Source organism: Gobio gobio, assembly GCF_949357685.1.
Source record: "Gobio gobio genome assembly, chromosome: 12".
Classification (NCBI taxonomy): domain Eukaryota; kingdom Metazoa; phylum Chordata; class Actinopteri; order Cypriniformes; family Gobionidae; genus Gobio; species Gobio gobio.
The window spans coordinates 11,557,254-11,573,843 of NC_137105.1; the positions used below are offsets into that span (position 1 = coordinate 11,557,254).

Consider the following 16,590-nt stretch of genomic DNA (forward strand, 5'->3'; position numbering starts at 1 on the left):
TCAAAAGTTTTTTTTATGTTTTTTACAAAATTGCAAAAAATATTGTTTTATAATTGAATATATTTCAAAATATAATTTATTCTTGTGATGGCAAAGCTGAATTTTCAGCGTCATTACTCCAGTCTTCAGTGTCACATGATCCTTCAGAAATCATTCTAATATGCTGATTTGCTGCTCAAGAAACATTATTATTTTCAATGTTGAAAACACTTGTGCTGCTTAATAGAGAAAAACAAGAAATCGAAAACGTTTGTAACAATGTAGAAGTGTTTACTATATATTTTTGATCAACTGAATGTATCCTTGCTGAATAAAAGTATTTATTGAAACATATTATTTTTCGGGGGGAACTAGTTCTTTAATGTGTTGTGTGTGCAATGTGTTGCTCCAGTCATGATAATAGGTACTCCAGCAGCACATACTGAAGGGTGACATGAATGAGAAGGAAGAGAAACAATAAAAAAAAGCCCATACTAATGTAACGGGCGGTAACTCACAGAGCTGTGCAGTCTCGGGGGCCAAAGGAAGGCAGACGGCAGCAAACGGGAGAAACGCAAAAGCAGACTCAGAGAGCGGCCCACGTCGCCATGCATGAGCAGAAAAACTGTGGAGGCAAACCAATCGTGACCAGGATAACCGCCCTGAAAATAGGCTGACACCTGGGTCAAGGAATCTTCGATACATTCTAGAGGTTGACCTATTTGAGTTTTACTGTTGCTGCTAATGCCAATATCTAGAGAGCAGGACTTGATGGCTAAAATGCAATATAGTAGCCCCAAAAGGTATTTAAACACTTAAGTAACACTTGTTGAAGAAATGTAAGAATGTCACATTATTAGATACAGACCATCACACCAAGAAGCATCTGCAAACAAATTATACTACAGCTTTTTCTTAGAAGTTTTAACCCTTTTTTTTTTTGCAATGATTTATAACTATTTTTAGTAAATGAAGTTCACAGGTATCCAAGCAGAGGATGCGTTTCATTAATGCTTGACAATCAGAAAGCATTGAAATGCTATTTGTCTTATTTTTAAACAATATATACTAACGTTCAAAAGTCTGGGTTCAGTGCGATTAAAAAAAAAAGAAATTAATACTTTTATTCACCAAAGATGTATTAAAATGATCAAAAGTGACAGTAAAGAAAGAAATTTGTGTACAAAAGATTCGTATTTCCAATAAATGCTGTTATTTCAACTTTCTATTCATCAAAGAATCCTGAAAATATGTCCTGAAAGCAGTTTCTACAAAAATATTAAGCAGCACATTACATAATATAGAAAACCATTCTTTTAAATTGTAATAATATTTACTTTAAATGCAGTCTTGGTGAGCATAAGAGGCTTACATTTTATTTTAATATCCTAAACACAAAACCTTTGAACGGTTGTGTATGTATTGTTTTTATCATTTTAAAATAATTTTGGCTACATTTCTTTCAAATAAAGACCATTTGGTTTGATATTTCTCAAATACTCAAAATTCACTCAAAAAGAATCATGTCCTATCAATGGGCAAAGGTAGATGCATACTAAATGCTTACTAAATTGAACGGATACTAAACTTTTCCACATTAACATAAATATACTATATATGAAAAAGCAATATTGTAAATATTGTAAAGCAAATTACACTATTGTGCAAAACAAATGTAAAATATCAAAATTCTTGCAATACGTTGTCACTTGATTGATTTCAGGAATAATCTGTAATGAGAAGGATACAGAGCTCAGAGGTGACCTTGACTCGTTGCTGAGAGAGAAACTCCTGACAGTGCTTTAGCAAAAGACACAGATCCTGTTCTGAATCTTCTCTCAATAGCTTCAGGAACTTGCCATACCTATACACACAAACACACACTGTTTTACATGGCAGCTTCATTTAATAACCTTGCTAAACTAAGTTGAAAAGACATTGTTAAAATGTTCTTCCCAAAACACCAACATGTGCACATTTACATAATTCATTTTCTCTGGGCAATATTTCTTGACTAATAAGAACAAATCTCACTACCAAATTGAATTCGGTTTTATCATGCATGTACAGTCTCTCCCTGGGAAACACAGCACCAAATGAAGGTTATCAGAGAGTTACAATTATCCCAATGTGCTGAGCACTAGACAACATTGCCTGATTACAGTCATTTTGGACAGCCTTAAGACAAAATATCTAAATGGGTTCATATTGCGTTAAACTAGGGTGCTGACATAACGCAGAAATACTGCAACAATTTCCTAATCAGTAATGTTTTCCAGTATAAATATCTAAACATTTAAGCGGTCATGAGATGAGGAATCAAATTTGCCTTTATCTTTTGACATATAAGAGGTCTTTGTACCATTGAAATATCTTGCAAGTTTCATAGCTTAAAACATCCTCCTCACTTATTTAATCAAGCTCTAAAGTGGGCGCATGTTGATGTTGTGGGATCTGTGACATCATATGGGCAAATGTATTTGCGTATGCCTGCCTCCAGAGCAAGACATCGACGAATAGTTATACATCATCACACCACAGGCCCCACCAACTGTCACTCAGTGACTTAACGGCTGACATTTGCCTACACCAGTAGTGTTTTTTCCCCCGGAATATTAGCACAATTGCAAATACGATAGCCTTATGATTTTATACAACAGCTCAATAAACAAGACGTTAATGTTAGGTGACTTTCATTTCAGACTTAGTACCCTGTCTGTTTTTGATCTACCGTATTTCCTCAAATAAAAGCCGGGGCCTTTATTTACCTGAACTGCAGAAGGTCACCGGCTTTTATTTGAAGCAGGGTTTTATTAGCGGCAGGCCTGTATTTCAAATTCCATCTATTGGAAAAAAAGTTTTTAAATGAAAAGCGATAGCGTTCCAGAGGACATGCAGATATCATCAGGGGCGCGGGAAGTGGGGTGGTTTCAAAGGATTGCTAATGCAATGCAAATTTTTGTTCATTTTATTCATTTTTAGAATTTAATAATTTATTTGTAATAAACATTTTAAGTGGCCCATTCAAAAGTATTATTTATAAGTTGAATTGTGTTTTTAAAACATACATGAGGTCATATTGTGACGGTTGTGGTGTGTGTGTAGAGCGGTAATATTTCATCCAGTGGAGAGCGCCTTTCTGGAGATTCCGTTCATTTCTGAAGCTCATTCCGCTCAGCACCGGGCGCTCAACCCAGAACTCCCTTTGTGACATGCTGGATCAAATATAGGTCTATCTAAAATAAATAGTAAGGGCTGCCCCTGACTAAAGATTTTTTTTTTTCTAGTAGACTAGTTAATTTAAGCCGTTGTTCACGCGGCGCGGCCGCCTCCGCCTCCATGTCATTGTCTGTTACAGGCTATTTGCTTGTTATTTATTCAATCCGGGCAATTTGGTTGATAAAACATAGATTAAAATTAAGATACAATTTAACAAAACTAAATTCACTTTAAAGAAATACTTTTTTGATATATTTGTTGTTCTTTCGTGTTTTATAGACTCGATATAAACACTATAATTTCGTTATTTTACTAACCCAACTAATGTGCTTTCTATATTCCATGTGAGGGAAAAAAGCTTCCTTCCACTTAAGAAGAGTTGTGTTCCTTTAAGCACTTTTTATTTGAATATATCTCTTTACATAAATATTATTTTCTACTTAAAAAAAACTATAATTTCGTTATTTTTCTAACCCAACTAATTACTCATTACGCGCACTTTTCTCAATCTGTTATGGAGCTATTCAATTTTGATTTTGCATATTGTTTTTTAAACGTTCGTTCGTGTAGTTCAAATGACCACTTTACAATATTTCAATAACATAATTAATTTTGAAGCCTATGCTGTTTTCTTTCTTGTACAAAATAAAATATTTTAAGTTAAATGCAGAGTAAGATGTGCAAAAAAGACAAGAGGCTAAGAGATTGTCAAGATCAATATTTGTGTAGCCTGCCTTACACGGTATTTTCACAGAATAACACACGTCACATCTCTCATAGACTACAGCATATAAAATAGCATATATGCATCAGTTATAGGCTATTCTCAATTTAATTTACAGAGCAATTCCTGCAAAGTGTTTAGGTTAAGTATAGAAGAGACCAGGATTAGTGTGCGTCGCACTCGCAAGACCTACAGCGGGGGACGATGGTCACGATGGTTTCGCTCCTTCGGCACAACCCTACTGTAGGCCTACATTGCTGAACTTGAATGCACATGAAATTAAAGGAAATCATTTTTCCCCGGCCTTAATTTGAGACCGGCCTTTATTTGTTTGTGCTGGCCACGCCCCCGGCCACTATCAGAGGCCCGGCATTTAATTGACTGTAGGCTTTTATTTGAGGAAATACGGTATTTTGTAAAACAAAACAAAAACACAATAGAGCCATTGCGCGTCTCCGAGTTCGGAATGAGTCCGTGTTTTGAACAAATTGTTTGACTGAATGATTGAATGACTCACTTTACTGGCAGTTTTAGTTTCATCATTTTTTTTCCCCCATTGTTATATATTTATTTATATATAGAAATATATTTATACACTTCCAAGTGTTTGAAATGGGCCTCCGGACTGTAAAGTCCACCTCTGGCCTACACTGAATAGTCAATACATGATCTCTTGATGAAAATAAATGCTGTGAAGTTATTTCCATCAAGAGGTGCATACATTTTTGCTCAAGATCTTGTATTGACAATGCAAGAGTCCAGCACTCTGTAAAGTCTCCTCCAGCACATCCCAAAGACTTTCAATGAATTTAAGGTCTGGACTCAGAGGTGCCAATTCATGTGTGAAAATGATTCTTCATGCTCCCTCCCAACCATTCTTTCACAGTTTGAGCCGGATGAATCTTGACATTGTCATCCTGGAATATGGCCATGATGTGTCTTCCTACAAGGTTGTTTAAGAAAAGAAAAACTACACACTCCATCATTTAGAGTTGGAAGAAATGGTGGCAAATATATAACATGATAGAAGCATAATAATCACTGCAATAATGATCCGATCATTGACTCTTAAGCATTTGCCAATTTAAATATATATATATATATATATATATATATATATAATTTAACTAACATTATAAGTGAACCTCAAGGAACACAAAAAAATTATAATAATTATTATGCCATTTAAAGCAGAATACATTTAGATGAAGACATTTAGAGAAGAAGAGTTCTAAAGAGCACCAGGAGGTTGCTTTACAATGAAAAGCACTTTAATTATAAATCATTTTTATAAATAATTATGTTTTACTTAGAAAAACTTTATTATTATTAATAGTATTAAAGTAAATTAATTTTGTTTTAATGATGTTTAAGGACATTTTTACTGAAAAATAATAAAACACGTTTTTGAGTTTTCAAGTCTCTTATTTCAAAGTTGCTTTATTTTCTCCTAAACCATTAACCTTGATATGGCATGTATATTACCTGAGGGATATCCCCACACCTAACTGCTCCACAGATGACAGGCTTCGAGTCTTTACACTGTGGTCCACCACTGAAACCAAAAAACAAAAAAAAAAGAGAAGAGGAATGACTTCCCATTTACACCCCCTCTTCAAATACCCATTTAATTTTGGTAAATGGAGCACAGAGTAGTAAAAGAGCACTGCAAAATGTGCTGTTAAATAATACATTTTCATCTCAGCATTGGCTTACCCACAAATCAACATCAGCTGCGTAATTTACATTCATCATGCTTAAGAATCGCCTTAATTGAGTGAATGCCCTTGGTGAGACGGAAATGGGCCCACTGATATAATTATGGGGCCATTCCTCCATCCTCATTAATATAACAACAATGTCAGGATTGTAATGATGACATAATGCAGATAGATGTGCACCTTGTGAAGGGACTGGTCTTGACTGGCTGGCAAACGAACCAATAGGAGAGAAAGGCTAAGACTGAATGACAAATCATACTTCCCTCAGCGATTATGACATGATCGGCTAAGTGAGATGAAGCATGACAACTCGCTCCAACTGCTCTGCTAAATGAGAGGTGAGGATACAGAGGACACAAATGCTAAATGTAACATAACACCATAATACTTTCAATGTCAGGTATCTGCATGTACCCATATATCTTATTTGGGAAGCTTGGGCATTTGCAACTGGTTCAGGCACATAAATTCATATTTGAATGAACTCACTCACCAATTCATTTATCACTCGAAAGTTTACCCAGAAACAGCATTTTGTGCAGCAAAATCAAATTTAAACGCAGCTTTAAATGCGCAGCATTTTTCAAAGTGTTGACATACGGTCATTTCCACTGAAACAGGAAGATAGGGAGGGACATATCGAACAGCTCATCTCCTTTTTTAAAATAGCCAATAACGTTTCGTTTATACCACAGCTCGGACATAGTCGTTGAGCTTGGTAAAGCCTCAGTTTCCTCCTAATCTCTAACCGTTTATACTCTTAATCTCCTACATATCGTTTTAAAATATAGCATTCTGTGCAGAATTCGAATGGGTATGATGCATTTTCTGGTATGAGCCGACTTGCGCATATGATCTGCTCTGTGCTATCGTGTCTCAGAACCGGTGCAAACTGTGTGCGCTGCAACGGTTTGCATGTCGCCTCAATCGAAAGCATATTTACACTGTCTGTATTGTTTCCTATCACCTTTGTAGTGCACCATGTAGACAAATGTGTGAGCAAGTGACCAATTTTAGCTGCAGCTTCAGCATCTATTTATAATTTAGGGGGCGGAACCCTGTAGATTCTAAAGAGCATTTGATTGGACAGAAAATCTGATGAGAAGCTGAAGAGCAGAGTGACATCATCAAAATCATTGATCAACAGAAGAGACTGTAAGTTTGCTTTTATCTTCTAAATATAAATGTTGTCATTGTTTTTGGAGCACACTAGCTTATAGATAACAGTAAGACTAACATATTTATAATAAAAAAAAAAATATATACATATATACTAAATCAATATTGATTTCATGGGGACTTTTTAATACTACTGTCCATCTGTATGTTTTCAAATTGTTAATAAAAATTGCATCAAATGTTGCTTCCAAAATTTCATGCACATTTTATTTCTAGACAAATGCTCTTCCTTAGATTTCAAATAGTTAGACAAATCAGTTCAACTGAATCATGGTTCAAAACATCACAAACACTATCAGTTAAATTCAAACACTGTGGGATTCAAAATGTAAAACAAACATACATAACTAATGATATAATATAATTAATATAAGTTTTATATAAAAAAAGTGCATTAAGATTTCTAGAAGCATTTTCACTTGTAGTTTCAGACTTTGGACTTCACACATAAATGAAAAGAGATGCTTGTCATTAACGTTAAATCAAAAGTTCATGAGCTTCTCAGAACCCAAACAAAGAGTTATCAAAAACTCTTTCAAAGTATGAAAACTTCAGCTCTCTGAGATTAAAAAGAAACATTTATGTTTTGAGAGAGAATACATTTTGAAAGATGTTTAATTGATGTCATGGAGTCAAATACAAAGCAAAAATCATAATTATCATGGCTTATTGTAATTCTTAAAACAATAATAGGTTGAGAGGGGTGTGAATTTTGTCAAATCTGTCTTTTGAAGTGGTCACATTAATCAAGCTCAAGACCGCAGATATTACTTGCAGCTGGGATTTAAACAAAAGAGCATGACCAATATTATTTCTGAGAACCATTATGTTTAATAAATGAAAAGAGCCCCAAATATTCGCCAGTTTTCTAAATAATTCTGTTTTGCATGAATAGAAAGATGACAAATGTTATCCAGAAGGATTTTTACAATAAATTTACCATGGTGATCCAACCGCATGTGATAACCAGGTGGGATGCAAAAAGGAAGAAAGCTATTTTTTCCAGCAGAAAGCAATTTGTCTTTTTAATACTGCTGGTCAACGTGACACTAGCACATCAATATTGGTTGTTAAAGGGTTAGTTCGCCAAAAAATGAAAATGTAATCACCCTCCAAACCCGTAAGACTTTTGTTCATCTTCGAAACACATATAAACATATTTGAATGAAATCTGTGAGATTTCTGTCCACTTTGACGTTTTAAAAAGTTTATAAAGAGATGGAAAAAATAATCCATATGAATTGAGTGGTTCAGTCAAAATTTTCTGAAGAGACACAATAACTTTATATGATGAACTGATTCAATTTAAGCTTTTATTCACATATAAACATTCATCAACTCACACATCATTTATGGTAAACGAAAGCTCAAGCATGTTCGATTGATGTGCAAGAACCAATGAGGTTCTATCGCGTGTTATGCAGCACGTTTGAGCTTTAGCAAGAACCAATAAGGTTTGAAATAACTGAAATCATTTGGCGAGATGATATGGAACTGTAATGCGGTCAAGACCTGCCTGGGACTACTTTAGCCGTGCGTTTCCCTGAAAATAATTGCACACCTTAGAATGTTCGTCAACCAAACAGATTCAAGCATTCAACAGCCCCATAGTATAAGTGTGAATAAAAGCCTAAATTCAATCTGTTCATCATATAAAGCAATTGAGTCTCTTCAGATAATTTGGAATATTTGGACACAATTTGAACCTGCAATACATATGGTTTTAATTTTACGATCTCTAAGAACTTAGCAGCAAAGTGTAGTTATGTGGACTACACTTGTACTAAAATTTCTTCATTTGTGTTTCAATGATGAACGGAAGTCTTACGGTTTTGGAACGACATAAGGGTGAGTTATTGAATAATTATTTAGAATAATTTTTGGGTGAATTAACCCTTTAATATACAGTAATGAGAAGCTGGGCTACAAGGTATATTCACATATATGCTTGTTTTTCTTATTCAACCGTCAGAAGTGAAGCGTATCTCTTTTAGCTTACTGCAAGTTGGTGACATAAATAAAATAATATCCTTTCATTAAACATTGAAGTGCTTTTGACTGACCTTTATATTCTGCCGGTGGAAAGAAGCAGTCGGTAGATGAAGAAGAGAGATGCAGCACGACCTTCTCCAACAGATCAGCAAGTACTACGAGAGCAGCAAACAGAAAAGAGGAAACCTGAACTGTCAAGGCAATTCCCTTTGAATCAAACCTCAAATCTCCAGCAAAAGAGCCTCTGTGATATAAAGAGTAGATCCTAGAGAACTCAAAGACGGTCTTGAGCTACAGCATATTGAGTTTAAAAACAGATCTACCATGAGAAACCATGCTTTAAATTTCAATTCTATAGTGAAACTTGTCTTGTTTGTGGAAATGCATAACTCCAAACAATGTTTATAACCAGGGTTTGACATTAACTTTTTTTGCTCACCAGCCACTGTGGCTAGTGGTTTTCCAAAGTTACTAGCCGCTCAGCATTTTCACTGGCCACAATTTTGCTGTTTGGAAATTACATTTTATATGGTTAAAGTTGACTTTGGCATGCTTAAATTACTTGATTTTGAGTCATTTTAATTGATTTAGAAGATTTCAAACCCTTTCAAACTTTCAAATGTAGAGTGACCACCCAAATCAAGACTACATTGCATATCAGCTGGTATGTGCAGGTGGGCAAGGGGTGGGCAATATGAGCATAGACTAATATGAGAAATGTAATATGATATGAGTTATTTTTGTTAGACAATATAAAAGAACAAAGAAGCAAATTACAAAAACAATAGCAAATAAAATAAAACAATTCAGATACAGTAGGTTTATTTAATATTTATACATTTATTACATTAATGAGAGACAGGTATTTAATTGGGTTGCCAAATGCATGGACATAATATTCTGACACATATCCAGTTATTACCAACCTGTTTACGTACACTTAAGCCATAACCGACTGTGTTCATGCGAGATACTCCACACGATGGACATTTTGACATCTGTGTGTGCGTGTATTTGACTATTCAGGCGCAAGGAGAACTGATCGCGTGTGCAACAGAGAGAGAGCGCACGCGAGAGACCGCATCTGTTGTGTGTCATTCAGCACGATTTCGCCTATCCTGCCTTCACTAACGGCAAGTTAATCGATAAAGAGTTGTAATTTTGTGATACAGCGGTCTTGGCATTTCATTTGTAGCTGAAACCATATTCAACCCGCCAAAGTGGCTAGTGGGAGTGGCTGCCTTACCCGCCACAGCTGAAATCTACCCACATTTGGCGGGCGCTGGCGGGTGTTAATGACAAGCCCTGTTAATAACCCAACTCTGCTTTAATTCGAATACCACTTTAAATCAACACATACAGTGACAGCATGTACTGAGATAATGGCGTGTTAAACATCACAACAGTAATAGATCCTCAAAATATTCTACTCATAATCCAGAAAACCTCAGGCACAGCAGATTCCACCATAGAGTTGCATAGCATGTACATGAATGTGGAAGCACTAAGATAGGGGTGTGATTCTTTTGGGTAAGGGCGTGTTTGTTTTAGTGATTTCAGATATCAACAGCATTTACCAGAAATCGCTTACAGCACCTTTAATGTAGAAATCAATTGTCTTTCCTGTGGAGATAAGACCGTAAAAAAAAAAAGACATATACTGTAATATACATCAAGGTGTGTTGTAAATAAATGCCAATAACTTAAGTCTAAAAATCAAGTGCGCACTTCACATTGTAAACAATCTTTTCTGCATTTACAGAAACTGGTCTTGTAGGATTAGTGATCCTGAATATTTAAAGGTACCCTGCCACACGTATTTCACTACTTTTATGTCTGAAGTTCTACCATGGACTCTAACATTTTTTAGGGAAAAAATGCCTTGGTTAGGCAAGGCAAGGCAAGGCAAGTTTATTTGTATAGCACATTTCATACACAGTGGCAATTCAAAGTGCTTTACACAGAAATGAAGTTAAAATAGTTATAAGTGAATAAAATAAAAATATATATAGTATAATAGTTATAATAGGAATTAAAAGGAAATTAAAAGGAAATAAAAATAAAGATGAAATCCCCTATCTGGGGTGGAAGAAAATGGAGAGTCAGGTTTACTTTAAAAATATTTGTCAGGTAACTGTGCGTTTAGACAGTACCCTTACAGACAAATCTTCTTGGCCTAACTTGAGGGCGTTCTCTATAGATGTTTTACCCGTCAGAGCAGATCTAAACGGGTCTTCCTCGCACCGGAGGGAGTACTCAAAAAATATTTGTCAGGTAACTGTGCATTTAAACATTACCCTTACAGACAAATCTTCCTGGACAGGAACACCAGGGCTATCTCTACTTTGTTCGACCGTCAGAGCGGATCTACACGGTCCTTCCTCTTACCACCAAGGCTATACAGATCTATCCGTCAGAGCAGATCTAAACGGATCGTCCTCGCGCGGAGGGATTTCGATTTATCGCTCCCCCGTCTCTCAACCTCTTCCACCCAGACAGCCTTAACAAAATAAAAAATAATTAAAAATAAAAGTATAATTAAAAAATAAAAATAAAACAGAGTTAAAATGAAACACATAATTAAAGTGCAAGCAGTTCGGACAAAGCACAGAGCTCATTGAGTAAATGCATAAGATATGGTGCAATCAGTCGGACGTACGGTGGCATAGCTCATTCAGTAAATGCACAGCTGAACAGATGTGTTTTGAGTCTGGATTTGAAAGTGGCTACTGTTGGAGCACATCTGATCTGTTCAGGAAGCTGGTTCCAGCTACGGCTGGCATAATAGCTAAACGTAGACTCTCCTTGCTTTGAGTGAACCCTTGGTATTTCTAATTGACTTGATCCTGATGATCTGAGTGATCTGTTGGGTTTGTATTTAATCAGCATATCTGCAATGTATTGAGGTCCTAGGTCATTTAGTGATTTATATACAAGTAATAGTACTTTAAAATCGATCCTAAATGTAACTGGAAGCCAGTGTAAAGACCTGAGGACTGGTGTGATATGGTCATATTTTCTGGTTCTGGTCAGGATCCTGGCAGCAGCGTTCTGTATGAGCTGCAGCTTTCTAATGGTCTTTTTGGGAAGGCCGGTGAGGAGACCATTACAATAATCCACCCTGCTGGTGATAAAAGCATGAACGAGTTTCTCTAAGTCTTGCCTGGAAATAAAGCTTCTAATTCTTGCAATATTTTTCAGATGATAGTAAGCTGATTTAGTTATTGCTTTGACATGACTACTGAAACTCAGGTCTGACTCCAAAATCACACCAAGATTCCTGACTTGATTTTTTGATTTTAGACCTTTAGCCTCAAGATATGCGTTCACCTTGAGAATTTCATCTTTGTTTCCTAATGTAGTGATTTCAGTTTTGTCTTTGTTTAACTGAAGAAAGTTTTGGCACATCCAACTGTTAACTTCATCAATGCATTTACATAGAGAGTCAATGGGGCTGTAGTCATCAATTAGTCATCAAGCATGTGGTATTATCCCTGCTGGTTACTTTGTTTCAAGCCATTCTAGCATGGTATAGAAAGCCTGCAGGAAGACTCAACTCGATTTGCGCCTGTTCTCATTAAGCTGCTTGACTCGGATTGGCTAACAGCTAGCCAATGAGAGCCTGGCTATCAGTATCCTTTACCCAGTGCAACAAGTAGAGGAACTTTGTTTACTATTGTGTGGAATCACTGCAGAAATGGCTTCTTCAGGTATATTGCCATATATATATATATATATATATATATTATTTGCATTTGGAGACATGGCGACTGCCTTAGATAGACATTCAAAGACAAATAGCCTACTTGTAATTTTGCCATTACAGAAGCAAAGATGGTCTGAGCCTGGTAGTTTTGCCATTTGAAATGATAATTGCATCATGTTCTTATAGCTTATTACACGGCTCTTCAGAGTGCTGCAGAAAGTTCCATTCACATGAATTGGCCTTCCCAACGTTTGGAGGTCTGTTAAATCTATATAAATTACCGCTGCAAAGTATATAATGATCATATATATCGTATATATGTCAATGGCAACGGGTTTCATGCTTTTGATTCACTTCTTTCATATCATTCCGCAAGAAGTCAGTTTGCTTATTGCAATGGAATTTCATTGAAAGTGAAAGTCGGCTAGTCAGACGTTGCCACGCAACACCTGAAACTGTCAAGTTCTATCTGTGAGTCAAACTATTTATTTTGCCAGTGGAAGCCACGAAACGGTAGCAAAATAATTTTTAAAGGCCCGTTGTGTTAAGTTTCTTTTCTCGTTTTGGCAAGTAGCAGTATAATAAGCGGGATAATGTATTGTCCGCTGGAAATTATCGGAAAATAAGTCCCGAAAACTCTCACTGAGCTAGACGAATTCTGTGGGTGCGGTCTCAACTGGGCGAGCTCATGAATAGTAATGAGCTCAGGCAACACCACGTCAGACTGACCAGCTTTTGTGATTGAGCTGATTTCTCCGCTTATTCGGCTAGAGCTGACAGAGGTAGCAGTTAATTTTCACATTCACGACATAACACAAACACATATGGACTAAACATATTTAAAAAAATACAAGAAAAAACGGTTTTGTTTGGCAGGGCACCTTTCAATTTATAGGCTTTCTCTTTCAAAATAAATAAAAGTTGCAACATATAATTTGAGAGAGCTCTGTTTTGAATTTAAAAGGGTCTTTTCATACATTGTTTATACTTTATTTGTACATCCAAGTTCACAGTACTTTTCCCTATGGGAAATTTTAATTTTAATTTGCCAAAACAGTCATAATTTTTTTAATTAATTTTTTTAATGATTTTCTACTATCTCTCTGACCCTTAAAATTAAACAGGCCACTTTGTGCTGTTGTGCCTTTAGGACCTCTTTGTAAATGCCCTCTTTGCATGTGAAATGAGTAACAACACTGACTCACAAGCTGCAGGTTTGCTGTCCAGCCTAATATAGTTTGTGCTGTCCTGGCCTTCAATAACAGCCTCTTTGCAAAGCCTGCATTACCCTGTGATAGGATCACAAAACAATCTGCACTGAAATGTGATGCGAAAAAGGATTGGACTGTGGTAGGATAGGATTGCCGCTGAAAAGGATGGGATATATTGTTAGTTCTTCTGGTGCTTAGGAAAGGCATCTGTGCTTAGGACTAGGGTTGGGTACCGAACTCTGCACTTTTAAGGGCACCGTCTGAATTACGTCGGTACTACCGATTACCGATTCACATTAAATCAATCTGTACCAAATTTCGGTAGACTAGTAATATTCACAGACTAGTAATATTAAACCGCAAAAAGACTATTTAAATACGAATCCTCCATGTCTCTGTACGAATGAATGCCGTAGACACGCGGTTCACCACACACACAGAATCGCGCGTGATGGTCGCATGTTTCCATCTCTGCCGTCTCATATGAGGACATGAACGCACAAATGAGTATTTTACTGTTTAATTTGAGAAAAACTACCGTCATGTCATAAACACACAGAAACTCAAAGGGCTTCATGGTAACCCGTCAAAATAAAAGTTTGGTTAACTTGACAAAAACATTACTGTTGTACAGTAGAATTTAGACACGTCTCAATGTAATAATAATACTAACACTAATGTAATAATAATAAATTATCAAAACTTTATTTTTTAAGTAATTGATAAAAAAAATTCTTCATTCTTTAATTTTAACCGTATAAAGCTCAGTTGTGCAGCACTTTGTTTGATAAAAAAGCTTCATTTGATAACCAGAAAATACACAACACATCATTTGTGGGAAATCTTTTCATAGAAATAAAATTAAAAAGAAGAAGTAATAATATGGTTATTTTATTAATTGAATTAAGTACCTAGTAGCCTACTATTTACTAGTAAATATTACAGTATATAAACATTACAGACAATGGCAGACAGCGACCAGGGCAGCTCTGGCATAATGTCAATAACACTTCTATAAACGACTTACAGGTTCTTTACAGTTATTGATGTAAACATCACTAAAGTACCGAAAAAAGTACCGTTGGGTACCGGTACCGAATTACAGGTTAAAATGTTAACGGTACCCAACCCTACTTAGGACCTTCTTAGTATACAGTATATCCTACTGTACATCAGCACACCCCTTATTTCCTCATGCAGACTGGGCAGACATGTTGTTTGCCCAGCAATTTGATTTCTCATTACTGACACCTTTAAATACTTTAAAGCCTCAGTATAAGATTAGAGATTCTTGCTGTGAATTATAGACAGAGATGAATGTGGCTCATACCGTATCCAGTGAGAGTGTTTGATTTTGTAGTCATGATCTTGCAGAACTGTCTCCTGCAGTCATCTATCCAGTTAGCATCTCGCTCTGTTTCTTTAGACGAGGCCAAGAAAGCACTGATCTCTGATTCTGAGAAGAAATATGCAGTCAGTGTTCATTTTGAACAGTTTTTGTCTTTTGACAAAAATATTAGTGTTCATAAATAGTGTTTATTTTCTGTATTTTAAAGACTTTTTAAGATATAATGTTATATATATATATATATATATGCCTTTTACAATCTTATATATATATATGCCTTTTACAATGTCTATGACAGTTTATGGGACTTACTTTATGACAACTACCAACTGTATACAATATACAGACTCAAGCCTAGTAAACATTTAAAAAAACATCACTGAATAGGCCTTCATACACATACTGACACTTGTTCCTAAAGGAAGAGTGTTTACTAGGCGTTAAGAACCTCTAGTCTCTATTTACTGGGCTGGAAACAGCTGTCACAATGAAATAAAGATGTATCGCCGTGACAGTAAAGAAGAGAAATGAGTCTGTCATAAAGAGAGAAAGTGTCCTTGAAGTTACTTGTAACAAAGTAGAACCCTGTAAAACACTGAAACAAACTGTAACTGTTAAATAAGATAATTGCTTTCATAAATTAGAGCAGTGGTTCACAAACTTTTTATACCAAGTACCACCTCAGAAAATATTTTGCTCTCCAAGTACCACCATAATGACCAATACAGTAGCGTGGTAGGCCTAACTATTCAGCTACATCTTTGCACATTTCAAAAACGAGGCAGTTTATTCCTAATAAGAATATTTATTGTTGTCAACCATTTTAACATTGTAAATACACTGCACTGTGCTTACATACAGGTAAATAAAATAATTATTAAATTAAAACTATACTGTACTTAAATGTAAAAAAAAAAATGCATTGCGTTTTAACCATAGAATGTAGGTTTTAACATTACTTTATTTAGTGATTCCTCTGCGTACCACTAGAGGCAGCCTGAGTACCACTAGTGGTACTCGTACCACACTTTGAGAACCACTGAATTAGAGGAATAACATGTGCTTTAAAATATTGTTCTTACCCTGTTTAGTGCGGAGAGTCTTGGGCACGTCAAGGATGTAATACTTGGGCAGAGGGTAGGTAGATATCATTGGCCATGGGTAAGGGTCACTTCCCTAAGGGACAGATGGAACACTTTCCATAAATATGGTGTGGTGTGGTGTCATATTATTTTTTTAAGATGTTGGAGGCAAATTCCCATGTTTTTTTATTATGTTTGATAAACTGTTAAAAGACAAAAAACATTACAGTTCAAAAGTGTGGGGTCATTTTTATATAATTAAAGAAATGAATAATTTTATTCAGCAAGGATGCATTAAATTGAAAATATTTATTTTTCAAATAAATCCATCCTTTGGAGGAGATTTTAAACCGAGGTCCTGACGCTCTGTAGTCATTAAAAATCCCATGGCACTTTTTGTAAAAGAGTAGGGGTGTAACCCCGGTCTCC

General features: G+C 35.8%; 1 protein-coding gene across 1 annotated transcript in view; it reads right to left on the reverse strand.

The window, feature by feature from the left end:
• Positions 1-16,590, reverse strand: part of tbc1d32 (TBC1 domain family, member 32) — a 65,798-nt gene that overhangs the window by 11,487 nt on the left and 37,721 nt on the right. The window contains exons 26-31 of the mRNA XM_079831088.1: positions 16,162-16,255; positions 15,062-15,187; positions 8,886-8,969; positions 5,408-5,477; positions 1,728-1,843; positions 498-652 (exon numbers count right to left, since the gene is read on the reverse strand). Coding sequence (XP_079687214.1) covers positions 498-652; positions 1,728-1,843; positions 5,408-5,477; positions 8,886-8,969; positions 15,062-15,187; positions 16,162-16,255 — 645 coding nt within the window. The remainder of the gene's footprint in view (positions 1-497; positions 653-1,727; positions 1,844-5,407; positions 5,478-8,885; positions 8,970-15,061; positions 15,188-16,161; positions 16,256-16,590) is intronic.